This window comes from Haliotis cracherodii, unplaced genomic scaffold (genome assembly GCF_022045235.1).
Source record: "Haliotis cracherodii isolate W230 unplaced genomic scaffold, xgHalCrac1.p SCAF_14, whole genome shotgun sequence".
Classification (NCBI taxonomy): Eukaryota; Metazoa; Mollusca; class Gastropoda; order Lepetellida; family Haliotidae; genus Haliotis; species Haliotis cracherodii.
Genome location: NW_027266269.1, coordinates 3927518 through 3955280, shown reverse-complemented (window position 1 = coordinate 3955280; position 27763 = coordinate 3927518). Strand labels below are relative to the sequence as shown.

General features: G+C 41.6%; 2 protein-coding genes across 2 annotated transcripts in view; one reads left to right on the top strand and one right to left on the bottom strand.

Moving 5' to 3' along the window:
• The window catches only part of LOC139460973 (talin-1-like), a 161210-nt gene extending 134530 nt beyond the window's left edge, over positions 1-26680 (bottom strand). Inside the window, exon 1 of the mRNA XM_071242435.1 lies at positions 26620-26680. The gene's annotated coding sequence lies outside the window, so the exon portion shown is untranslated. The remainder of the gene's footprint in view (positions 1-26619) is intronic.
• Positions 13212-22610, top strand: LOC139461347 (uncharacterized). Its single transcript, XM_071242963.1, has 2 exons — positions 13212-13310; positions 21324-22610. The coding sequence occupies exons 1-2, from the start codon at positions 13212-13214 to the stop codon at positions 22608-22610; spliced, it is 1386 nt and encodes a 461-aa protein (XP_071099064.1).
• Positions 26681-27763: the final 1083 nt, after the last annotated feature.

Genomic DNA, 27763 nt, shown 5'->3' with positions numbered 1-27763 from the left:
TGCCAATATCACTCAATTCAGAACCTACCATAAGTTTGTTTACACCTTACATCACTTCCTGTGTCTCCATCACTAGGTATAGACACCGACACTGTGACCTCGCCTGACCCCCGACCTCATCAATCACCTGATCAGCCAGGTGTGAGAGTGTTAATAAGGTGTGTATTTCTATGTCACGGTTGTATGTAGCTTGACGCTTGACTGGCCACACGCGAGGACACTGACTTACACGAGACATACCGCCCTGACAGCACCTCAATGAGACTTCACGGATCAACACCAGGTCATTGAAGGATTAACAAAAGCAATCTTCTCCATGGCTAATCTCGCACAGAAAATGACGCCTCAGTTATTTTCACCTAGATCCGTCAAGCAAACGTTTCCTCTCTGTACTCAAGGTGCATGATCTGCTTCCATACTGGACCACGTGAAGATCCGGGATAGAAATGGTCTTCAGAAACCCATGCTTGCCGAAAGAGGAAACTAGTTGGATCAGATGGTCAGGCTCTGTGACGCAGGTCATTGTATCCAAATAGTGTACATCAATGCTCATGATGTCAATCACCGGATTGTCTGGTCCAGACCTGATTACTTACAGACCAGTATCATATAGGTGGAATATTGCTGAGTATGGCATTAAACAACAAACAAACAAACAAATCCATATTTGAGATAAATACCATATTTTCTTGTGTATAGTGCGCACTTTTTTTCAGAAATTGAAACCGTGCAAGGTGGGGTGCGCATTATACACGCCAACATAAGATTTCAGGTATTTTCCCCAGCCATGGGTTAAAAAAACATCCAGCATGTATTCTGAAAATCAAGTGTCAACAAAGAGAATAAACTACCGATACATTCGTCTGTACCGTTTGTGTATTTATATGAACATTATTAGAATAAATGAACATTGAATACTATTATAGGAATTATTACATATGTATATTTACTTATATTTACTTATATCATTTAAACATTGGTCATTCAAACATGTCTTTTGGGGCGAAATCCTGCGTGAGGCATTCCCACCATTATTTACAGCTACACCAAGTTGACTGACGCCATCTGCGATTTGTTGTTGACGAAGAATGAATAAATATATATTATTTCCACTATGTCAACCCATATTAAGTCGAATTTGTTCTGTTATAGTCAGTGTTTTGATTTTTTCCATTATGGTATACATTATCGTGAATAACATTGATCTCATTTCAAGCTACTGGTTCTCATGTTGCAAATATCAGAAAACAAACTGTTCCAGTTTGGATTAAATTTCACAAACTGCCAATCATTGATGAAAATCTTGACAGTACTACTTGGTACGGACAGAAAACATGAGACGAACTTGAAAGCTTTGCAGTATCAGGGATTTATCAAAGATTCCAAACTAAAGTGCCCTTGGCAAGCAAATTGGTAACCTTTAATTATTATTTTTCTTTATTGGCCCTGTCGCCAATGAATATAACACACCTCTACTAAGCCATGATATTAGTCAGAGTGAGTGAGTGAGTTGGGTTTAACGCCGCTTTTAACGGCATGTCAGCTTAATGTGGGAGGAAAGCCCGAAGTGATGCAGGTCTCAGACGTTTACCACTTCGGTGAAACCAATGAGCATGGGTATGGTGCTAACAAACCTAGAAACATAATCGGGGCAAATCGGGACTCAAACCCACAATCATAGGTTTCTGGCGTGCCTAAGGGATGATATACATCAGAACTATACAGTATTTGTAGAAAAAGAAAATTAAGATTTCTTAATTCTTAATTTGGGATAATTTACTGACATTTGAAGACTGTATATTGGGCCGTGCAAGTCTAGATTAAAATGATTAATCACAAATTTATTTCTATACATACCATAACATTTTCAATATCCATGAATCCATGAGATCACTATCATCCGGTATAAATAATGTATGACCTGTTCTCCATTAATTCATAATCTGTTGCTACATAATTCATATAAATGCTATTATTAATCCCTGTTATCTACTGCGTGCAATTACGGAAGTCCTGCTATGCTGAGTTATGTTAAATATGTTATACTTGTGGTTTAGATTTTGTACGCAGCACCTTTAGTGTGTGATGTACAGAAAAATCTCTAGAATCTTGAATCTTCATAGAGACCAGGCCATATCCAAGGAATCTTCAGCTCATTTCGGTCTAGAGGTCTATCATTTTAAGATTTAAGAAACTTATTGTACAAAACCGCTTCAATGGGCGGGGTTCACAATATAGATACTACAGCTATAGCATGTTTTACAGAAAAAAAATATAGTAAGACAAACATAATTGACCCGTGAAGATTCCGGGATAGAAAGGGTCTTCAACAACCCATGCTTGTCGTAAAAGGCGACTAACGGGATCGGGTGGTCAGGCTCACTGATTTGGTTGATGCATGTCATCAATCCAAATTGCGTGAATAGATGCTCATGATATTAATCACTGGATTGTCTGGTCCAGACTTGATTATCTACAGACCCCCACCATATAGCTGGAATATTGCTGAGTGCGGCGTTAAACAACAAACTAACCAACCAACAGTAAAGGGGATTAATAACAAAAGTTTATAGGAAATATGTAGCAACAGATTCTAAATTAATGAGGGCAGATCTTTTGGAGAACACATAAATAATCTGAGACACTTTTGGCCATGACATAAGCTTAATATCAAGTATTTCTTCTAAATGAGCCTCTGTTCAATGTATCCAACAGAGGTCTCCGGGAGGTGTTAAGTAGTTTTGAGGATAGCCTAATTATTGGATCCTGAGGTCGGCTGTGTGAAGCTAATCTCTCGTGTCAGAGGCAAGAAATAGCATTCCAGTACACACTCACCCCTCCTCACATAATAGTTATATCCCTGTAAACAGGTTAATGCTCGAACTAGTTCTGTTCACTTTCCTTCGTAGGGGTTAATGGTAGGAAAGTATGTGGGATGGACTTTAAACTAAGGTCACAGGCCAGCACTGACTGACGAAACATCAGGAAACACTCCAGTGTTGTACCCTGGACTGGGAATACCTGTTGAGTCAGCAACCTTCTTACTGGTCAATATTCAGTGAGCGCGGAATTTACTCTTTAGGTTAGAGCATTCAAGGCCTGAGAGCAGCTTTAAAAACGTTTTATGATAGACGTGGAGGACATTTCCAAATTTCCAAAAATGTCTGATGCAATTCCTTATTTTCACTTGTACCATTTGTACCTGTGTGTTTGTACATGAATTGACTTGCCTTTGCAAGTGTTTGTGATAGGTGCCAACAGTGGAACTTTTCACAAAACCTGGTATTATCACTATTTGATTCTATTGTGATTCATGAACACATGCTCAAGATATATACAGAATCATACTATACACTCTACTCTTGGCAGAAATTTCTCATGAGTATGGAAAGGGTTCTTTTGCTTTTATTGAGATAATGATAAAATAATAAGACTGTTATTGTATATTTCTACCAGAGGTGCTCCTGTCCTAGTCAATGACTCCTTTTGTTCAATTATTAGGCAGTGCTGTGTGAAATGATAGAAATTAGCACTGGCCGGTTCATCTGATGCTAAGAGTATCCTTATAGCTGGGACAACATCTACAATTAAGAGGGGATCTGTGATCCGTGAGTTTCCTTGCCCAGCCTGATTTTCAAAGTGCCACTCTAAATCAGAGATGAGAAGAAAACTTTAAATACAACAACAAAGACTAATTAACTTCAGCAACAGCTAATGGAAGATCATCTTCCCCAGGCAAGGGCATTAACTGACTGTAAAAGTCCAGTTTCTACCCTTGCTGAACTAAGCTGGTATTTCTGGGCTCGATCATAGTGCCACCAGTTGATATTATGAGTTATGTCCCTTCTATGTCCTTCCTATTGACCAATCAGATTCCATCTCCCATATCACTTGCATTTGCTTCTAATAAAATGGCGTCGCCCAGTGTAGACGATCCAATCGATAATCAAGATCTGTTTTGTACTTGAGTTACTTCGCAAAGTGCATCAATCTACGTGAGGAACTTCATTACAAAAACATGAAAAGATTTGGACAATAAGGGTGGACGCTAAGTTGTCGGTACACATGCTTTGCAAACGAAATCTGCACGGGAGTTTACGAACCGGATGTTCATCTTGTTGTGTGATTTTGATTGGACTATGCATAGATTCGTTAGTCCAGCCAAAAAATAACTCCATAACTGCAGAATGCTGTGTGTGTTTGTTGTTTATGGCCACACCAAGCAATATTCCAGCTATATGACAGCGTCCCTATAATAAACAGAAGATCCACTGATCGACATTGTGAATGATTTATGTCATAGGGTGAGTGAGTGAGTGAGTATGGTTTTACTCCGTTTTTAGCAATATTCAAGCAATATCACGGCGGGGGACACGAGAAATGGGCTTCACACATTTATGCCATAGGGGTACAATGACACAGTATCATTCATGTCAGGGAGTCTGACCAACCGATCTGTTTGCCTGCCTCTTACGACCAGCATAGGTTGCTCGGGACCTACTCCAACCTGGCATCCCCATGGGGACTCGAGCTATTATGTCGGCTGTTTGTGCTGCTGTGGCGTGTGGAACCCTGATGGCGGGAGGGGGACGCCATCACATGACTCGCTGTTTAGTCTTAATCTACTTCCACACTGATCGAATACAGTACACAATATTGATACAAAACAACTGGCCATGTTAATAGAAAACCAAATCCCAAACCACAACTCCAGCAGAGAAGAGGCAAAAATCCATAAATCTCCTGCATCTGATCATCATTCATAGACCTATGGAGATGAGGTGGCCGCCCCAGAAGACCACTGCACACACAGGGACAAATCCCGGGACAAAATATAGTGTGTAGCGAGAACCTCTTCTACACAAGAATCAGTGTCTGAATAACAGCCGGCCCGCCAGCCTGTGACTGGTAACTTTTCAGTCGGGCTGCATGAAATTTTCCTCCACCTGCCTGTCTGGCCGATGATGTTAAGACTACTGATGAACTAAATTTTATCATAACTGCTTGTCGATTCTGAAGTAACTGTTCGCATTAATTCAACTGAATCAGGCGCGACTTGTCTCTTTATGGGGGGTTAGAATTTTCATCATTTATAAAGCCTGAATGAAGGCAGGTAACATTTTAAAATGGGCAGGTGAACCTGCCCAATTGTCTTTTGGGTTTTTTATATTATTTCAAAAACTGCCCAGAATGATTGTGAGTGAGTATGGTTTTACGCCGCTTTTAGCAATATTCCAGCAATATCACGGCGGGGGACACCAGAAATCGGCTTCACACATTGTACCCATGTCGGGAATCGAACCCAGGTCTTCCGCGTGACGAGCGAACGCTTTAACCACTAGGCTACCTGACTGCCCCCTGTCCAGAATGAACAGATACATAGAGGTAATCAGAACTGAAACATAGGCTTGTCTACAAAAAACCCAAAATGTACCTATTTGATGTTTACCTAAATATACATTGAGAAATGTCTTATAACTACTAAATATCTGTTAAGAAGCCATATGACGTATTCAACGTATTAACCGCCCAGTGTGCTCTCAAAATTAGAAATAGGGGGCTCTTATTAGAATATTATTTTATTGAAAAGTTGAAAGATAAATTTCGTGGCTTATGCTGACAGCCTGAAATGGTTATATATGACAGATAAATTTTTCCAGAAATTAATTGCCCATAATTGAGGGTGCTTATTACACACGAGTGAGTATTATACACAAATAAATAGGTCTTGTGTACATTTATCGAACGGAAGGGGTGCTAATTGGGATTGTTCACTAGCCAGTATATTAGCAAATATCGCCGTGGGCACTTATTAGAGCGGAGCGCTTATTACGTCGAATACGATAGTCATCTTTAGTCAAAGGTGTGGTCCATAGCAAATGTTGTGTAGATATTACTGATACAGGCAGAAAGATCATGTTCTATAACTGCACATTGCATAGGAGTATTTTAGCTTTTCTCAATGCTGATTGGTCAGTTGAGGTGACATGACATCACATTGCTCCACTGTTGCGAACAATACGATATGTCAGATATTGAGAACATTGCATCATCTGAACAATAGGCTGACTGCAGTGAAGTGGCTGACATTCCATACATCTTCCTTCCTGTTCTGTCTTGAAATGACACTGAATATATACATTATAAACAAACCCACATAAAATTCGCAATTTATCAAAGCTGTACATTATCCAAGAATATTTCACCAGTCTGCAGGAATTCGTGCTTAAATGACTCATGCTTCCTCCTGAATTATTGTGTGAGGAATAGCATGTTCACGAAAAACCCTTAGACATTGGACAATACGTCAAACTATAACGGTTCACTGTCAAAAACTGCATGAATGTTGATTACAATGACAGTCAACATTCAATAACATACCAAGTTTAGTAAAAAAAAGAAGTAAAAAATTTGAATATATTTCAATAAATTTCATGATAAAATGCGCTGCACTATGAACAATGTGACAACACCCAAACATGAATACTTGTGTAAATACTGTCATTAGCACCACGTTGCAATCAACCGATTACTGGCAAATGTTGGCTGGTGATTAACTAGCAGAAGCACGCTGGGCTAAGTATGTTATGGAACTGGTCTGATATTAACCATCCTGACTACTGTAACAACTTCTGACAAGGTTCCAGATGATGCCTTTAGCCATTGAGCACTTACTCATGTTATCCTTCGCAATGGGTATTGATATTTTTCTTTGCATATTAAATTTATTTCACTACCTTGCGTTCAGTCCATAGGGTATTTTTACACCATTATTATTTTCAAATAATTTTGCTAAAAATGCTGTTTCGGCGGACTGATTTGTATCTGCTCGTGTATTCCGCAAGTGTGCACCATGTCATATAAACTCACAACAGCGACATACATGTCTAATCGACAGTGAAGAGCCTTTTTAATGCATCATTTCCTGCAGTCAAGGTCATGTTTGCATTGCGCAGTGCACTTGGTCAGTGAATAGATGTGTTGAGAAATACAGGTACTGTATTCGACATTATAAGCACCCAGGGTGCTCTTAAAATTAGAAATAGGGGGCTGTTATTGTGTATAATTTGGTGAAGAAAAAACAGAGTTGAAAGATCGTAAGTTTTATGCTGACAGCCTGAAATGATACAAAAGAAAAGTCTGTGCGTATTATACACGACAGATATATTTTTCTAGAATTGAGTTGCCTGTAGTTAAGGGTGCATATAGACGAATAAATAAGAAACCAAACCATCTCTCTCTCTTGCAGTGATCAAATCATATTCTGTTAAAAAATTGTGGTAAAAATCCCAGACAACCTACAGACACAAACATACAGACACAAGCACACAGACACAGACACAAACACAGACACAGAGCAGAATATGAAATAGGATCGGATCCTTAGGCGTTCACCAGCTGGGGCAACGCAGGAAGTGAAGGAGTGATTCTGACAAAATAGAAATGATATTCACGTCAACTCTTCACAAACCACAACCATTAGACCACTCTGGAAGTCATATACAATAATAATAATATCATAAACAAGAAAAAGATACTTCAACATGTTCCATGCAACACAATGTTAATTAATTCTTTATACACAATAATTGGTCGGCTATCTACACATTATCTGGTGTGTCGGAGTATTGTGTGCCTGGCTACAGGTGGGGTATGGAGCACTCAGATCAAGGTCAATCAATGCTGGGCAGACACCAGATCTGGGTACAAGGATCAGCTTGCTACATGTGTGTGTGTGTTCCATGCGAGGTGCTGGACAACACACATATCACATTAGGCGATGCAAACTGAGTCCCCACCAGAGGGAATAACTCTGTGAAGTAGAGATACAGGATTGGTCAGCTTTGATCCTGCAGTAGTAGAATCTAGGGACCCCAAAATCTTCAACTTTTAGCATAAAGGAAATGGCAAATGGAACATTCTCATCATGTACTCTTTTAGAAGGGTTTCACACTAAGTCAAAGTCCATGTCGTGTACTCTTTCCGTAGGGTTTTACACGAAGTCAAAGTCCAGGTCACATACTCTTTCAGAAGGGTTTCACACTAAGTCAAAGTCCTTGTCGTGTACTCTTTCAGAAGGGTTTCACACTAAGCCAAAGTCCATGTCGTGTACTCTTTCAGAAGGCTTTCACACTAAGTCAAAGTCCTTATCATGATTGCTTTAAGAAGGGTTTCACACTAAGTCAAAGTCAATGTCGTGTACTCGTTCAGAAGGGTTTCACACTCAAGTTATTGTCAACACTGAACCTGTCAGAAGCCAGATTTGTATCTGTCACAGACCCAGAGTCTACCTGACTTACAAAATTAAGTCTAGGGGACCCCCAATAGTTAATTCTAAGGGTCCTTGCAGGCAATGTGAGGGTCCTGTAAAGTAATCAAATAGTGTAGTGCACTGTACAGTTCAATGAATCAATGATCATATGGACAGTGGTCATGATTGATGGATGTCACGACAGATGTCCATAACTGCTCTTGATGCACTGTACATAAGTAACATTAATATTATTGTCCGTCCTTCGGCACGCGGTATATTCTTTTATGCATCCATTATCAACATTTGTGAGTACTGGACAATACTTAATATTAGTGACCAGGCAATTGAGATGTTCTCAAAGCCACAAGTTAAGCCAGGCTATGCCCGGCAAACCTTGAAATTAATCTGCCAAAAGTATGCACTCTTTTCTAAATGTCCAAAACAACTGAGTGAGATGTGTACTCGTTGAATATGACCAATGTTGTCTGCCACTGTACCACAATCTGTACATTAATCACTGCAATTTTCTTCCTGCTTTCAAATAAAGACTTTGTACAATAAGTCCCTGCAGACACGGCCACTAGTATGTTAGTCTCAGACTAGTTGTATTATCCTAAAATCATATATCAGGGATAAAATTAACAAAGAACGTCTTGCAGCCCTAATAGTAACAGCATCTAGCAATACCCTACAAAATGTTTGAAATTCTACCGGCACATTCTACATTTAAAATTGAGAAATCTGGTCCCAGCTAGTGCAAATGTCCATCCCTGTATATATTGACAGAGCTCCAGATAAGCTGCGTATCTGCGTAAAATACACATCAGAAATGCAGAAATATGCAGTAAAATAAAATCCAAGCGTATCAAATACGCAACGAATGTTACAGATACGCTTCAAAAATAAAACTTGCACATTTCATCAAAATATTGTGAAGTAACCCTGAGTATTCGATTAGCGAATCAGCAACTTATTTTGAAATTATAAACGGGCATTCCGTCAACCTTGCCAAACTCCACGATGACAGTTACATCATGATCATTTGCCATCACACTTTCTTGCGGAAGTATCGTGGTATTTGTGAGTCCTATATAGCTCTCGAACCCACACGACACCAGTTTGCAGGGACTAGGTGAATAGTGTTTTTAAATAGCTAACTAAAATACCCACATGTGTAAAAACTAGTGGGTTACAGAAATTTGAATACCCAGATAGAATTACTGATACCCAATGATTTTAAAATGCATGGGTAAAATACCCACAACACCAAAAACTTATCTGGAGCTCTGTATTGATGATAAATCTACTATAACTGATGCTACAACAGCGTTAGAAATTTGCACTAGTCCTGTAGTCCTTGTCAAACTGCCCAATGGTAAAGGTATCATAAGGACAAGTAGAAAATTGCCATTTTTAAGGGTTTTGCTATATGTTATCATTATAAGGACTAGTGGACGAAAACTGTTAGTTTCTAAGGCTGTACAATATGTGTTTGGTGCATGGACTCTGATGTGTTTAGCACCGACTTGGGCCTCAGGACTAGTTGTCTAGTCGCAGAGTCTGTGACTAGTCCAACATGAGCCATGGACAAAGTTACTGCATAATTGCATCTTCTTTAGAGCCACGTTTCACACAACAACCCGAGCACTAAGTCTATCTTAAAGCTATGTTTAAGTACTGGGGGTACAGCACATTGCAAAGTTCTGTTCGCGCACTGGATGTACAACACTCGTACTGCTAAGCTCTGTTTGTGTGTAACTGGTCCTACAATAGTAAAATTTCAGTTTTCCTCAATCATAACAGGTTTCCCTGGCAACCATCAGTACCGAATCCTACCAGCATCTCACTGGACTGAAGGACGTCCTCAGCCAGACATGATTCACGATCAGCGGATACTCTCATTAAAATTGAACTTTAAAACAAATGCTTGATATTTCTACCTAATTCTCCCGACATTTGCAACAAATGTCACGCGTCAGCACGCAGTGCTTTCTCTTCATCTTGCCGCGCAACAGCCTCATTACCTTATTATAGTCAATTTGATAACTATCAGAACCATCATAAATGGATAATTGTGTACAGGGAGCTGGTTTTTCTCTTCATTTGTGAGCAGACTTGTTAATCACGTCAGTCAAATTGCAGTCACGAGGGGCTATTTCAGCCACATATGCAGCCTCTCCGTTGGTCCAGGATGTGGAGTACAATGGAAAATATTCACTCCAAATATATAAAACGGAAAATTATTTTTGCATTTAGAGGTTTTACTGCTTTTGTAAACAGGCGGGAAAGTGGCTTCCAAATCGGTTGCATTTGCGACATAAATTGCATTTATGATCCACGTTGCCAATCTGGATCCGGGGATGGATAACTCAGCTTAGCAGGATCAAAGTGAATTCTTGCTCAAGCGGTATCCACGGACATATTTACAATAGAAATCAATGTCGACACAACAAAACGTTTCTTACTTAATATCAACGGGATGGTAGGGTAGCATATTGGTTAAAACCCAGGTTCAATTTCCCACATGGGTACAATGTGTGAAGCCCATTTCTGGTGTCCCCACCGTGATATTGCTGGAATATTGCAAAAAGTGGCGTAAAACCATTTCCACTCACTCTTGCTGTCAACATGTTTAACAATGCTCTTGAAGAGTTCCAGATCCCTGGTTCCACAAACTGTTACCATGGTTACACCTCTACATGGGACAATCACTTAAACTCTTTGATCTGCCCACTTAACTTCCTGTCCTGTTATTTCAGAACAGTTTTTAGAATGACAAAAATAAATCACATGTTTTAGCTGTTCCATAGATTGTCTGGTCCAGACTCGGTTATCTACAGACTTCTGTCATGTAGCTGGAATACTGCTAAGTGTGGCATAAAACAACAAACAAACAACAAAACAAAACTTGTTCCTCAATAAGTCATGAAAGTTTTCAAACCAGAGCCAGTCCTGGGCCAGGATGCAAGTCCAAGGCCCTTCTTGTAGTCGGTGATATTATTCATTAATGACATGCCAATATCGTTATCATAGGATGAGCCAGGGGTGGGGTCCAGTGGTGGGGGTCTAGAGGTGGGGGTCCAGAGGTGGGGGTCCAGAGGGTACCCCCAAACCCCCCTGAAAGCCAAATGTTGGTTGTAGACCCCCCACCTTACCACTGAGAGAGATTTTGTTATTGGATCCCTCCATTATAAAAATGCTGGATCCGGCCTTGCTAATGGTCAGGGTGTGTGCAAAAAATGTGTACTAAACCTGCTCTACGTCCCCATTTAACACACACACCCCACACCCCGTGCCACCTCCAGGTTCCGTCTGTGCTGTCCACAGTCAGCAGCAAGGGACACCAGGCAACTGTAGCAGCACCACCCACACTGTGGAACAACCTACCATGCCAGAAGCAACAAATCAATTGTGACTGTGAGACCTCAAAAGACAGTTTAAAACCCATCCATTTGAACATATATACTGAAGTAGTGATTCAGGAATACAATCAGCTGTCCTCTGGCCTGTTTGAAACGAGCGGCCACCTCTGTCCTCTATCATGATACAGGCAGGGGCTGTGGTAATTCTGCCTACCGTATTCGACGTAATAAGTGCCCCGCTCTAATAAACACCCACAGCGACATTTCCTAAGATATTGGCTTTGCGAACAATCCCAATTAGCACCCCTAGCGATTGATCAATGTACATAAGACTTATTTTTTCGCGTATAATACGCACTCATGTGTTATATGCACCCTTAATTATGGGCATTTAATTATGGAAAAATATATCTGTCGTACATAAACATTTCAGACTGTCAGCATAAACCACGAAATTTCTCTTTCAACTCTGTTTTTTTTCCACCAAAATAACATTCTAATAAGAGCCCCCTATTTCTAACTTTGAGAACGCCCTGGGCGCTTATCATGTCGAATACGGTAGCTGGAATAGTCCACATCATCAAAGCATCTGTACATTTTATTCCTATTCCGATGAAATTCCTAGCCCAGCGTTAGAAATTGGCACTAGTCCTAAAGTCCTTACCAAACTGCCCAATAGTAAAGGTATCCTAAGGACGAGTAGAAATTGGCCCATTTTAAGGGTTTTGCTGTATGTTATGATTATAAGGACTAGTGGACAAAAACTGTTAGTTTCTAACCCTGCTTGGCCCAATGAGCAACTAGCGGATGGACATTGGGTGCTATACAGATTTATTATTATTATTTTCATCATTACTATTATTAGTATCATTATTATTTGGACCGATGCCCTGGATGCCAGCTCCATCCTTTGAGAACAGTGTATGTAGATCCTACAGGGCAGAGAGCTCTGTCACCACCTCTAGCCTGCCCTTAATCCATGGCCGACTCCTCAACAGAGATCTTTGCCTTAAGACAATCATAACTCTCATATTTTAACATGGAGTCACAAGCTGGGTGATCACTCTGTGGAACTGGGCAAGCAGGGCCTAATGTTGAACTGGGCCGCGGTGAAGTTCCCAATCACTTCTGTTCATATTCTAACATTATGAGGATCCCTTGCCCTGAATCCCATGACACCTTCACCCTACCGAACTTGTTCCGTCTGTCATTACTATTCCCAAACAACCTTCCACCAGAGATCAAACCCAGCCCCAAATCCTATGCTAGCTTCAACCCACACCAGAACACTGTCACTTGCCCAGTCATCATTATTCATAATATAACCTTCCGGCAGTTTCCAGGGATCAAATCTAGCCCAAATACCCTGGTACCTTTGTCCAACACACAGAACGCTATTTAGTCCACACCAGAGATTTCATCTAGCCCCCAATCCCATGCTGGCTTCATCACTGACGAGCCTCCCGATGATCGTGGTACCAAATCAAGGACAAATCAAACACGCAATGTAAACATGATCTTCCACCAGCATACAACAAGTGCCACATTTCATATGTTGTTTATTCTATACATTGACCAATACACAAAGAGTCCGGATGACAGGCTGCTATCGCACACCGTCTGCTCTTCTGGAGCTGTCCCAGGATGCAACAGCCAATATGATCGATATGCCACCAGGGACATTAAAGCACACAGTCAGGCTGACTTGAACTCTATACGAAGCAGCACATTACGCCACAAACCTTTGATATTACTGTAGCGCATGATGGAGATAACACGTCGTTCAACAGCTAGAAATTAACTTGGATCAATATACATGATTGGGCTTATAACTGATTCATTGAGGGGTTGCATCTGCTGCTGCTGTAGAGAATCTCGTAATATCATAACTAGATTATGACCCTTGGGTGAATGTTGATGATAATTTGCCATTTACATCATTCATAACAGGGCAGGAAATATCAAAAGTCAAGTTATTTTAACTAAATATCAAAAAAAGAGTATTAGATGAAACTTCACATCCGCTGGCCAGTTGTCAAAGTCCACAGCTTCTAATAGAGTCAAAGAGTCCTGGAAGATGGAGACCTTTGGCAAGTCTAGAATATCAGACAAAGGTTGCATGGATATTTGTATGCAGGGTTACACATGTGTCTGTGAGTCCAAGACTGGCGGAAAGTTTCCTCTAAAATCTAGTTATATTACTTGAACCACCGGTCTGGACTAGCTGGGTGGGAACATTGTTGTGTATCTGCTTCCAAGTGGCAGAGTCACTGACCCTGGAATGACAGCAGTAGGCCATACAGTGTTCCTGCTGACTTTTGAAACTGCCAGTCCTGGTGGACAGGCACCCTAAAAATTACTAGCCCCTCCACCCCCCTCCCCACCCCCCCGTCTCACACACACACACACACACACACATTCACCCCTCTCATTTTTGTCAGTCCTAACTTTCAACAAATTCGCTTGTTAGTTTGTTGTTTAACGCCGCCCTCAGCAGTATTCCAGCCATATGAGTGAGTGAATGAGTATGGTTTTACGCCGCTTTTAGCACTATTCCAGCAAAATCACGACTGGGGGCAACAGAAATGGGCTTCACACATTGTACCCATGTCGGGAATAGAACCCGGGTCTTCGGCGTGACGAGCGAACGCTTTAACCACTAGGCTACCCGACCGCCCTAATCACTGGATTGACTAGTCGAGACTCCAATACTTACAGACTGCCACCATATAGTTGGAACATTGCTGAGTGTGGCATTAAAAAAAACAAAAAAACATGATAGTGATCAGGGCAAGTGGCCTTAATGATATATACCGTATTCGACATAATAAGCGCCCAGGGCGCTCTCAAAATTAGAAATAGGGGGCTCTTATCAAAGAGTTGAAAGATAAATTTCGTGGTTTATGCTGACGGTCTGAACTGTTTATATATGACAGATATATTTTTCCAGAATTTAATTGCCCATAATTAAGGGTGCATATAACACATGAGTGCGTATTATACAAGAATATATTTAAGTCTTGTGTACATTGATCAATCGGAAGGGATGCTAATTGGGATTGTTCACCTGCCTATATATTAGCAAATATCGTCGTGGGCGCTTATTACGTCAAATATGGTACTACACTTTTCTGCCAATCCCGAAATATGACTAGAATGCTATTTGATGCCACGCTCCAGCAATACTCCAACAACATGACTGTGACAATAACAGCACTTTAGATGATCACTTAGCTGAGATTGTGTACAAGGACTCACGAGTATCGAAAGCACTTACTGTGCATGTGTCCATGTTGTGTATTGTCACTATTGTTGTGAAATTGTGGGGAATGATTCACTTCCTGTACCAGCTGTATAGGGAAGTGAAGCTTTACTGCATACATGTCCCATCATGCAAGAATTCCAGAGTGAGTGAGTGAAGGGGACCTTGAGGTTTGCACCTTAATGTTCAACATTAGATTGTCACTTCGATTTGACTTTGCTGCTTGAACAAGTCCTTCCTGAGTTACACGAGTCTCCGACTATTGGACTTAACTCAACTAAGTTACCTCTGAACCCTGACCTTGACACTGATGATTATTCTGCATACAGTCAAAGAGCTGGCTAAAGGGATGACAGTTGGAATTATCGCTGATGCCCATGGGAAGAAATATTAACGATTATCAATATGAAATAATTGTCATCGATATCAGCTGGAGAAACATTTTTTCTTCACTAGTCCTTATAACATGGGACCCGTGAAGATTCCAGGGTAGAATAGGTCTTCAGCAACCCATGCTTGCCATAAAAGGCGACTATGCTTGTCGTAAAAGGCGACTTACGGGGTTGGGTGGTCAGACTCGCTGACTTGGTTGATTCATGTCATCAATGCCAAATGCACGGATCGATGCTAATGATATTAATCACTGGATTGTCTGGTCCAGACTTGATTATTTACAGACGGCCGTCATATAGCTGGAATATTGCTGAGTGTGGCGTAAAACAACAAACCAAACCAAAAAACCTTATAACATGTATAATGACCCTTTAAAATGGCAAATTTCTACTCGTCTTTATGATACCTAAACTATTGGGCAGTTTGGCAAGGACTATAGGACTAGTGCCATTTTCTAACGCTGGATATTAACATACATAAACTATTGTGCTGAAATATAGTGTAGATGTACCGAAACAAACTTGTTATTGTCAATCATGTCAATTGTGGAAGAACGAAAAGCATCTGTTTTTGTTATATCTGAAATGTTCACAAAGTAATCCACACATAAATATGACACTGCTCACCAGTGGGGTGAAATGTGTAGATTTATTTTGGATTTTCTTGCATGGATGCCTAAAGTCATTACTCTGATAGTTGTCCTGGTGGTGACTTGGTTATTGAGAGTCATTGTACCCAAATGGCATGAATCATGTTTTCATAATATCAATCACTGGATTGTCTGGATCAGACTCAATGACTTCCTGACTACTGTCTATCAGCTGGAGGGCGGTCGGGTAGCCTAGTGGTTAAAGCGTTTGCTCGTCACGCTGAAGACCTGGGTTCGATTTCCGACATGGGTACAATGTGTGAAGCCTATTTCTGATGTCCCCCGCCGTGATATTGCTGGAATATTGCTAAAAGCGGCATACAACCAAACTCACTCACTCACTCTTTTAGCTGGAATATTGCTAAAGGCAGTGTTAAACAACAAACACACACACTGATACATGCAGGGTTAGAAACTAACAGTTTTGGTCCACTAGTCCTTATAATGATATCACATAGCAAAACCCATAAAAATGGCTAATTTCTACTAGTCCTTAGGATACCTTAACTATAGGGCAGTTTGCCAAGGACTATAGGACTAGTGCCAATTCTTAACACTGACATGTCTTCTCAAAACCCAGCCTGAGATGAAGGAAGCCTTGCAACAGCATCCTTTTCTGAATTAAAACTAAATAAGCTGTAACCATGGCAACATAAACTGACCAGGGGTAATTCACAAGTGTTGACACCATCTGGCTGATGAGGCCTGTGTCTGACAGCTGACTGATGGAGTAATTACTCAAGTTATGTAATGTCTGATTGGCAGCAGGGAGGATGAGAGTTATCTCCCTTACATCCACACTTCCTCTCTGCCACTTCATTTATTGATTTCAAACTAGCTTTGCGATGAAGCGATCAAGCTTTTCTTTAATTTCAGGCACATTTCCTCTTAATCCTCGGATTCTATAATTGGAGACATTAGCCTTTTACCTGGTATGATTCTTTCAGGGAAATTTCAGCCTTATTGTCAAAATTGACAATTCAAGGTTATTGAAGAAATCCATTGAAACCAGGAGTTTTAAGCAACATGTTCCAATCAATAGTCGTCATGACGATAACACAATGTGGAAACCCATTAGGACCAGAGATTTACTTCTTGCCTGCGGGCACAAAGCTGCAGAAATACTGAAATTAGCATCTGATCATCAATGGCATTGGTTTTAATCATGGATTTAACTGAAATACAACACTAGGATCTGTCTCCATCACCATCCCCACCACCTCATCACCACCATTTATGCAGTCATCACTATCACATTTGCCATCACCATGGTAACAAGTTTAATCACTTCATGGTATATGTAAACACTGACCACCACCACCACCATCATCACAATTACCATTGATGAAATAGATCATCATCATCATCATCATTGATGAAATAGTCTGTGCAAACGGAATAATCTACAAGCACATACATGGCTCTTTGCATCATTTTCAGTGGATTGTAGTGATACCTCATAGGTTGTAAGTTACTGAGCTCTCAGGCTTTGGACCAGTCATTATTCGAATTAAATCAAATAATATCTAAACAGTCATTAGTTATTTATTTTTTTATCTGAATTGCAAAATGCAATCATCAAAAGATATCGATCACTCAATATGTCAAGCAGTTTCGGGTTACACATGATCCTCGTCCATTAAACCAAGACGTGAGAAATTCTAAATGCACTAATCGTTTCTCTTGAAACCTAGTTATGTTACATGAACCACTAGTTTGAAACGAGCTGTGGACTAGTTGGACATGTCTACCCTTGGATGGTCTGCACTCCGTAACACGAAGCCAGCACGGTGTTGACAGACACAAACATCCACACAATGCGAGTGCTGCAATCTGTCACCAGAAGCAGGCAGGATGTCTGTGATCAGTCTTCACACTGGAGGGGGCGGGGTCTTCAAGTCTTTCAATGTGTCAGGCCAGGACAGATTAACTGTAGTCACTGGTAGAAATACGAAAGGATCTGCTGTTCTTCAACCTTGTTTGAGTAGTACATATAACACATGACGTGAGAGTGAGTGAGTTGGGTTTAGCATCACTTTTAACAGTATTCCAGTTGGACTATTGCAGAGAGTGGCGGCACACAACAAACACTCACAAAACTAAACATGAGTCATGTGACAAGTCCCCCAGCTTCCACCTTAGCAAAAGGCCCCTTGTCAATACATGCATCAGGTTTGGATGGAAAATCTTCCACTGTTTTCAAGCTATGCTCCAAAAACGAAATACAGAGGGACAGGGCCCACTTTCACCAAGCGATCTTAGCGCTGCGACTATTGTAAGTCTATGTTAAAGTATGGGAGTTACGATCATCTTAGCGCTAAGGTCAATTTGTGCAAGTTGGCCCAGATGATGTTTCTACCTACCCCCCCCCCAAACACACACACATAATATGCTGGGGGATAAAAAAACATGCAGTCTGTCTGGTTACAATGACATATTCATCCAGGCCATTTGGACAACTGATCAATTAATCTGGAGCCTACAATATTTCTGATGCAAAACTTTATAATGTGCCCACCAGCAAGAACTTTGGCATCCTGTTCATAGATAAGTAATATTGCTAGTATTAGCAGTATGAGCCAAACCTGTCATTTATACCAAACTCAACCCTTTGCATTCTTTGCATCTTGCGGGAAAAATATAATTATTTGAGTTTACTGTGCCTTGAGACATGTAAGTAGTGAGTGAGTGAGTTGGGTTTAACGCCGCTTTTAACAGTATTCCAGTTATATCACGGCGTGTCCGCTTAATGTGGGAGGAAAGCCCAAGTGATGCAGGTCTCAGACGTTTACCACTTCGGTGAAACCCACGAGCACAGGTATGGTGCTGACAAACCTAGAAAAATAATTGGGACGAACCTGGATTCGAACCCACCCGTGCCCCCGTGACATGTAAGTAAACCGCCTTCATATAGGAGCTGGGATAATTCTAGGGTGGGGCTTTTAGCCTAAAAATTTGAAAAAAGACCCACATTTTCAAATACAATGGGGCATTTTAACATTGTGGGGTACCTATGGAATATTTGAAATTTTCACGTCATGTCAGAAAATTGCTGGATGGAAACCTGCAGGAGCCCTTTTTAGCTGAGCTCACTGCATGTAAAGCATTTTAGTCTACACTTCAAGCTAGTGACTGCATGTAAAGCATTTTAGTCTACACTTCAAGCTAGTGACTGCATGTAAAGCATTTTAGTCTACACTTCAAGCTAGTGACTGCATGTAAAGCATTTTAGTCTACACTTCAAGCTAGTGACTGCATGTAAAGCATTTTAGTCTACACTTCAAGCTAGTGACTGCATGTAAAGCATTTTACTCTACACTTCAAGCTAGTGACTGCATGTAAAGCATTTTACTCTACACTTCAAGCTAGTGACTGCATGTAAAGCATTTTACTCTACACTTCAAGCTAGTGACTGCATGTAAAGCATTTTAGTCTACACTTCAAGCTAGTGACTGCATGTAAAGCATTTTACTCTACACTTCAAGCTAGTGACTGCATGTAAAGCATTTTACTCTACACTTCAAGCTAGTGACTGCATGTAAAGCATTTTACTCTACACTTCAAGCTAGTGACTGCATGTAAAGCATTTTAGTCTACACTTCAAGCTAGTGACTGCATGTAAAGCATTTTAGTCTACACTTCAAGCTAGTGACTGCATGTAAAGCATTTTACTCTACACTTCAAGCTAGTGACTGCATGTAAAGCATTTTAGTCTACACTTCAAGCTAGTGACTGCATGTAAAGCATTTTAGTCTACACTTCAAGCTAGTGACTGCATGTAAAGCATTTTAGTCTACACTTCAAGCTAGTGACTGCATGTAAAGCATTTTAGTCTACACTTCAAGCTAGTGACTGCATGTAAAGCATTTTACTCTACACTTCAAGCTAGTGACTGCATGTAAAGCATTTTACTCTACACTTCAAGCTAGTGACTGCATGTAAAGCATTTTAGTCTACACTTCAAGCTAGTGACTGCATGTAAAGCATTTTAGTCTACACTTCAAGCTAGTGACTGCATGTAAAGCATTTTAGTCTACACTTCAAGCTAGTGACTGCATGTAAAGCATTTTAGTCTACACTTCAAGCTAGTGACTGCATGTAAAGCATTTTAGTCTACACTTCAAGCTAGTGACTGCATGTAAAGCATTTTAGTCTACACTTCAAGCTAGTGACTGCATGTAAAGCATTTTACTCTACACTTCAAGCTAGTGACTGCATGTAAAGCATTTTACTCTACACTTCAAGCTAGTGACTGCATGTAAAGCATTTTACTCTACACTTCAAGCTAGTGACTGCATGTAAAGCATTTTACTCTACACTTCAAGCTAGTGACTGCATGTAAAGCATTTTAGTCTACACTTCAAGCTAGTGACTGCATGTAAAGCATTTTAGTCTACACTTCAAGCTAGTGACTGCATGTAAAGCATTTTAGTCTACACTTCAAGCTAGTGACTGCATGTAAAGCATTTTAGTCTACACTTCAAGCTAGTGACTGCATGTAAAGCATTTTACTCTACACTTCAAGCTAGTGACTGCATGTAAAGCATTTTAGTCTACACTTCAAGCTAGTGACTGCATGTAAAGCATTTTAGTCTACACTTCAAGCTAGTGACTGCATGTAAAGCATTTTACTCTACACTTCAAGCTAGTGACTGCATGTAAAGCATTTTAGTCTACACTTCAAGCTAGTGACTGCATGTAAAGCATTTTAGTCTACACTTCAAGCTAGTGACTGCATGTAAAGCATTTTAGTCTACACTTCAAGCTAGTGACTGCATGTAAAGCATTTTAGTCTACACTTCAAGCTAGTGACTGCATGTAAAGCATTTTAGTCTACACTTCAAGCTAGTGACTGCATGTAAAGCATTTTAGTCTACACTTCAAGCTAGTGACTGCATGTAAAGCATTTTACTCTACACTTCAGACTAGTGACTGATAATCAGATGTTATTCAATAACCGTTATTCACAACAGCACATAGATATGCATCCTCTTCCTGGTTAGCTTTTACACTGATGTCTTCCTGATAGTCAGCTATGATTAATAGCTTGTAGATAGTGCTATAAGCAACTGTCAATCACACGCGTCTCCACCCTGGAGCTACAGACAGTCAACAGGTGACACGAGACTACTCATCTGTGTCCCTCATCTCAGTGCCCCTCCCACAACACAACCCCCAGACACCCTCCCCCCTCCAACCCTCAGACACCCTCCCCCCACCAACCCTCAGACACCCTCCCCCCACCAACCCCTAGACACCTTCCTCCCACAAACCCCTAGACACCTTCCCCCCACCAACCCTCAGACACCCTCCCCCCACCAACCCCCAGACGACTTCCCCCCACCAACCCCCAGACACCATCCCCCCACCAACCCTCAGACACCCTTCCCCACAAACCCCTAGGCACCTTCCCCCCACAAACCCCTAGACACCTTCCCCCCACCAACCCTCAGACACCCTCCCCCCACCAACCCTCAGACACCCTCCCCTCACCAACCCCCAGACACCCTCCCCCACCAACCCTCAGACACCCTCCCCCCACCAACCCTCAGACACCCTCCCCTCACCAACCCCCAGACACCCTCAGACACCCTCCCCCACCAACGCCCAGACACCTTCCCCCCACCAACCCTCAGACACCCTCCCCCCACCAACCCCCAGACACCCTCCCCCCACCAACCCCCAGACACCTTCCCCCCACAAACCCCCAGACACCTTCCCCCCAGACACCCTCCCCCACCAACCCCCAGACACCCTCCCCTCACCAACCCTCCCCCCACCAACCCTCAGACACCCTCCCCTCACCAACCCTCCCCCCACCAACCCTCAGACACCCTCCCCCCACCAACCCTCCCCCCACCAACCCCCAGACACCCTCCCCCACCAACCCTCAGACACCCTCCCCCCACAAACCCTCAGACACCCTCCCCTCACCAACCCTCCCCCCACCAACCCCCAGACACCCTCCCCCACCAACCCTCAGACACCCTCCCCCACCAACCCCCAGACACCTTCCCCCCACCAACCCCCAGACACCCTCCCCCACCAACCCCCAGACACCTTCCCCCCACCAACCCCCAGACACCCTCCCCCACCAACCCTCAGACACCCTCCCCCACCAACCCCCAGACACCTTCCCCCCACCAACCCCCAGACACCCTCCCCCACCAACCCCCAGGCACCCTCCCCCACCAACCCCCAGACACCTTCCCCCCACCAACCCTCAGACACCCTCCCCCACCAACCCCCAGACACTTTCCCCCCACCAACGCCCAGACACCCTCCCCCACCAACCCCCAGACACCTTCCCCCCTCCAACCCCAGACACCCTCCCCCACCAACCCCCAGACACCTTCCCCCCACCAACCCCCAGACACCCTCCCCCACCAACCCCCAGGCACCCTCCCCCACCAACCCCCAGACACCTTCCCCCCACCAACCCCCAGACACCTTCCCCCCACCAACGCCCAGACACCCTCCCCCACCAACCCCCAGACACCTTCCCCCCTCCAACCCCAGACACCCTCCCCCACCAACCCCCAGACACCTTCCCCCCACCAACGCCCAGACACCCTCCCCCACCAACCCCCAGACACCTTCCCCCCTCCAACCCTCAGACACCCTCCCCCACCAACCCCCAGACACCTTCCCCCCACCAACCCTCCCCCACCAACCCCTAGACACCCGTAGGGATTCCAGGTGGAACTGGTCTAGGGCAAGTATTCTATCACGCAGGATGACTTAATGGATCATGTGGTCAGGTTTGGTGACTTGGTCGAATCTGTGTGTCACTGTACCCCAGCAGCAAGATTGGTTGTTTGTAATATCAATCACTCGATCGTCTTGTCCCAGGCTATGTGATGCAGAAATGTGCGTTCATTACACACACACATGAGTCGAATGGACGCAAAAAACATATATTGAGCCCTGAGTGATGCCCAGTATTATCCATTGCACCAAATCCTTGACAAGAAACACAGAGTTTTGGTAATTAAAGTAATTATTAATTCTACCATGAATTTGGAATTTACTCGATTCTGATTGGTCAATCAGAGGCTATTAAATCACAATAAACCCCCTCTGATTGAAACAGCTGGTTTGACGGCCGCATCACCGCGGAAGCTAATATTCATAGAAAAGTACTATTTTCAGTCATTGTCGGTAGGCATATTTAAATAATTATATATACAATTCCAGGTTACAAAATGCAAAGATGAGGTTACTACAATATTCAAAGGATGTGTGGCAATACATTTCGTGCAGAAAAACACGACAGAAATCAACAAAGGGAATGTATTTACGTTTTGGAGACAACAGAGAGCTTGGAATTTTGGTGCTTTTCTATATACGACTGTGACGTCATATCTTTTGCGTCACAATGAGCGATATGACGTCATAATGGTGACGTGCGATGTAGAGCGAAAGCCTTGCAAAGCTTGCTTTGTTTTCTTTAGGGATGCCCACCTCATGTTAGCTTACCAAGTTGCCGTGCTTATATGTTTTCAATGCCTGTCATATGTTCGAGTGAAGTGTTACGGTGTAAACAAACTGCTTGAGTATATACAGCACCTTCTTTTGTTCGGTGATTCCGTAATTCAGATCGAGAACCAACTCAAAACACTGGACTCACCCATGCCGCTTCACTCAGTATATTTGCTGACACCAAAGAGTTCGCGTTTTATTTAGTCATGGTAGAATGGAGATAAACATACTGTGTTTTCAATGTAGAGCTAGGTTACCTGTAGATTTAACCGCGCTAAATTTAACATTTGAAACCTCACGCTGCGCGTTCGGTTCCAAATTCAATTTAGCTCGGTTAAATCTACAGGTAACCTAGCTCTACATTGAAAACACAGTATGTTTATCTCCTAAATCTATTACCGCATTCGACGAAATAACCGTCCAGCTCTAATAAGCACCCACGGCGATATTTGCTAAACAAATGGCTTGTGAACAATCCCAATTATCACCCCTTTCGATTGATCAATGTATCACATTGATCAATGTAATACGTGTGCTATATGCACCCTTAATTATGGGGCATTAAATTCTGGAAAAAACATATCTGTCGTATATAAACATTTCAGGCTGTCAACATAAACCATGAAACATACGATCTTTCAACTCTGTTGCTTTTCACCAAAATAATATTCTAATAAGAGCCACCTATTTCTAATTTTGAGAGCGCCCTGGGCGCTTATTATGTCGAATACGGTAGTATTAGTACAGTACACTACACCATTTCATTACTGTACTTTAGTTAAAATCCTTTAAATTAGAAATTTGGGCCCTCTGGGTCCTGTTCCACAAAGCGATCGTAGCGGTAAAACAATCGTAACTCCCATACATTAACACAGACTTACAACAATCTTAGCGCTAAGATCGCTTTGTGGAATGGGGCCCTAGTCTGCAGTTCGAGGTAAACCCTGTGGTCCATTTTTAACAGGCTGCTGTCCTGTATAGCTGGAACATTGTGTTAGAAATGTGTAGTCTTACACAACAGTCTGAGTCAGCAAAGTTCCACTGGCATGTAAACAGTCGTATGGACATCAGCATCAGAAGGCCAACCAATGGTCGATAGCATGAGTAATGACTCACACAATCGTATCAGTGTATGGCACAATCAGCTACATCACACTATGCATGGCTTACCACCCCTAGAAAATGTATACAATGTCTAGTAAAGAATAGATTGTACCAGCATCACTAGCCAAATCTGAACAACCGACACTAGCGTCCTCGTGCTCTAACGATAACAGTTCAGGGTAAAACTATATTATATTACATTACAGTAAAACATGGGGTAGAGAAAAAATTATTTGAATTTCTTAAGTAATGTGTAGTATCTACTAGCATTACTAGCCAAGCTTGGATACCACTGGCCCGACATGCCTAAAGAATTGTCAGATTGACTATGAAATTGGCATTAGAGTATTTATAATGATTAGGTACTGTTGAGAGATTTCAAAAGATACAGTCAAAGTTGTGTGAAACTCTGCTTTGAACATTATTTCAGTTTCATCACGTGTTCAGCTTAATGTGGGAGAAAAAACAGAAATGATGCATGTCTCAGGCGTTTACCACTTTGGTTATATCCATGAGCACGGGTATGGTACTGACAAACAGAGAACACAAATTAGACAATTCGGGATTCAAATCCACAAATTATAGGTTTCTGGCATGTCCAAGGGATGCAACTCCGCACAGCAAACTGCTGGCCTGTAGTGGAGGTGGCAAGTATCCAATTTCACTTGCTATTTATAACCATGACAGGCATCATCTAGTGAACATTAACACTATGGGTGTCGGGGACATATCCTATCAGGGAAGAATCTCCATCAACATGATCTTACTATCAAACTTATAACTGTAGAAACTTGCCAACACTGATAGTATATAATAATACCATTACTTCATATAACTGCTCTCCCATGGTTTAAGGAGGGGACACAGGTCTGCTATCTCAGGGTTAGAAATTGCATGGTAAGGCATGATAATTTGCGTGTCAATGCTTCATTAATTGTGATAGCAAGGTAAATTAATTGGTAAGGCTTACACGAAGAAGTACAGCATCCATTGCATTGTAGAGTAAGGAAGTTTGGGTTGAGGAATAATTATGTTCTGGGTCAGACATCTTACCAACAATTGAAGGGTGATACTTGGGCATACTTAAATTGCACAAAGTACTATCAAAATTATTATTTCTGATATACTATGAAAGTACACACAAAATGGCATTTTCAGTTCAAGTCAAAACAGCCTCTCTAAACTGTCTAAACCTGTCCAAGTTATTATGTAATATCTATATCTATATTACCTACACTGGATGCAAACCTGATATGGTTCCATCAGACAAATAACTTTTTGTTTTTCTTCCCATCCCTACTTTACTAGAAGGGGGGGGGGGGGGGGGGGCATTATGTTTATCCAGAGGTACAAGTAGGTAAATTATGCAGTATTTCATTATTAACACATATCTAGAAATCTAGAAACGTTATATATTTACATTAAAACCTATATCTGATCTCCTTTAACCAGGCCATGAATGTATGGTATCATAGGAAAATCGAGGAAAAAACTATGCCAGTTATTTGCATATCAGCAAAAGCAAAGACGTAGGCCTACATCTTTGGCGGAAGCAAAATCCACTGTTGACACATTGTTTACATTGTGATTCAAGCACGTCACACTATCAATAACTTAATCATGCACACAAATATTATTTACAAAGCAGGATACATGGATACACTTCACGCCTACATGGTCGCGCCTTCAAAAGAGGAAGTAGGCTGGCAAATCTGGCATCCAACTTGAGTCAAATGTCAAAAGATGAAATCTTATCTCTCGAGGTACAGATTTGAGAGATGCGTTTGACCTATTAATAACGTGTTTACAGCCAATCGTCTTTACTGTTATGATCAAGAAGTCGAAGCGTTGGACTTAATAACCGTGAAAACTATGATTTCAACAAAAGCGCTAATCGGTCTAGCCCTGCTTGTAAATTGCCCATACTTGGCGATACGAGCATCAAGCTTGTCAAGGGAAGCAATCCTTCCCCCCACCTGCATATTTCAACAACGCTAGCGTCCATTGTGCACATGCACATGTATCTTAAATATTCTGGTCACGACGGGACATCTTGTAAGAATTTACTCACAGTATGATCAATACTCAATGTTGAATGATTAATGAATCTTACCCGATGTTTTCTCGTAACCGGCCAAACTTTGGCACACCCTCGCTCGGGCAATATGGCGGATCTTATGACGTCACGACCGGAAATGCTTCAAGCTGGTATCAACTTCTCCACATGCAGAGCCCAGCGGGAAGACACTCCTAAATATCTCGGATATGTACCGCTTAGCACAAGAATTTCATATCATAAGTCAAATAAACAGCTTTAAAATACCGTTTACTCACACCGAGAAATTATATGTATCAATATTTACAAACACAGACAACGATTCAGCAGAGACCATAATATAAACGTTTCAGGTAGAAAATTCTTTGAACAATTGACTGTATTTTTGACTATTTTTACAAATGAATTAATATATTTAAAGTGAATAGGTGCTGTTTTGAAAACAATTATGATTCCAATGTGACTTATACGCATTACCTTTCATTATTGAAAGTGGGAGAAAATAAAAGCTTTTTTGACCAGTCTTTTTATAGAAGTGTTTCTTTTGAATTCGCGGTGCAAACAATGTCTATATTGTTATTAATTCAAAATAACCACACAAGACTTATATAAGAAAGTTGTATTTTTTTACTTGATATCGTTTAAATATATTGCCTAATTCTGTCTGCATTTAATACAATTGAAAATAGGCATTTAATTCAAGCACCATTTCTTTAAAGGTAAAGTACATAGATCCATATGAAAACGAGTCATTCAGAAGACACACAACTTTTATTTATTTATTCAAAATCCTATATATGCCTAAATTTTGTATCCATCTGTATATTTGTCAGTACACTTGCGTAAAGATTAGCCAGTGCAACATATTTCAGTCTTCTGTCCGTGGTGTCAGTGGGTGCTCGGCTATTGGGTGTACCTGTCATCTGTGTTCACATCGATGTCAGACAAGCACACGTGCTGCAGTTGTAAACTACAATAAACTGGAAATTGACTTTTGAAGCGCAGTCACATACACGTTGAATGAAACCAGATACAATGCTTAGCCAGACTGGGACATGCGATGTTGTTGACAGATCGTGCAACCATGTCAAGGTAGCTTGTGGCGTGTGGCAACCACTGACGCCATCTCAGAAGCACTTGTCTTTCACACTTTGTGAGCCATACTTGTGTCAGTTATAAGTTAACGGCTTCTAAAGACTGA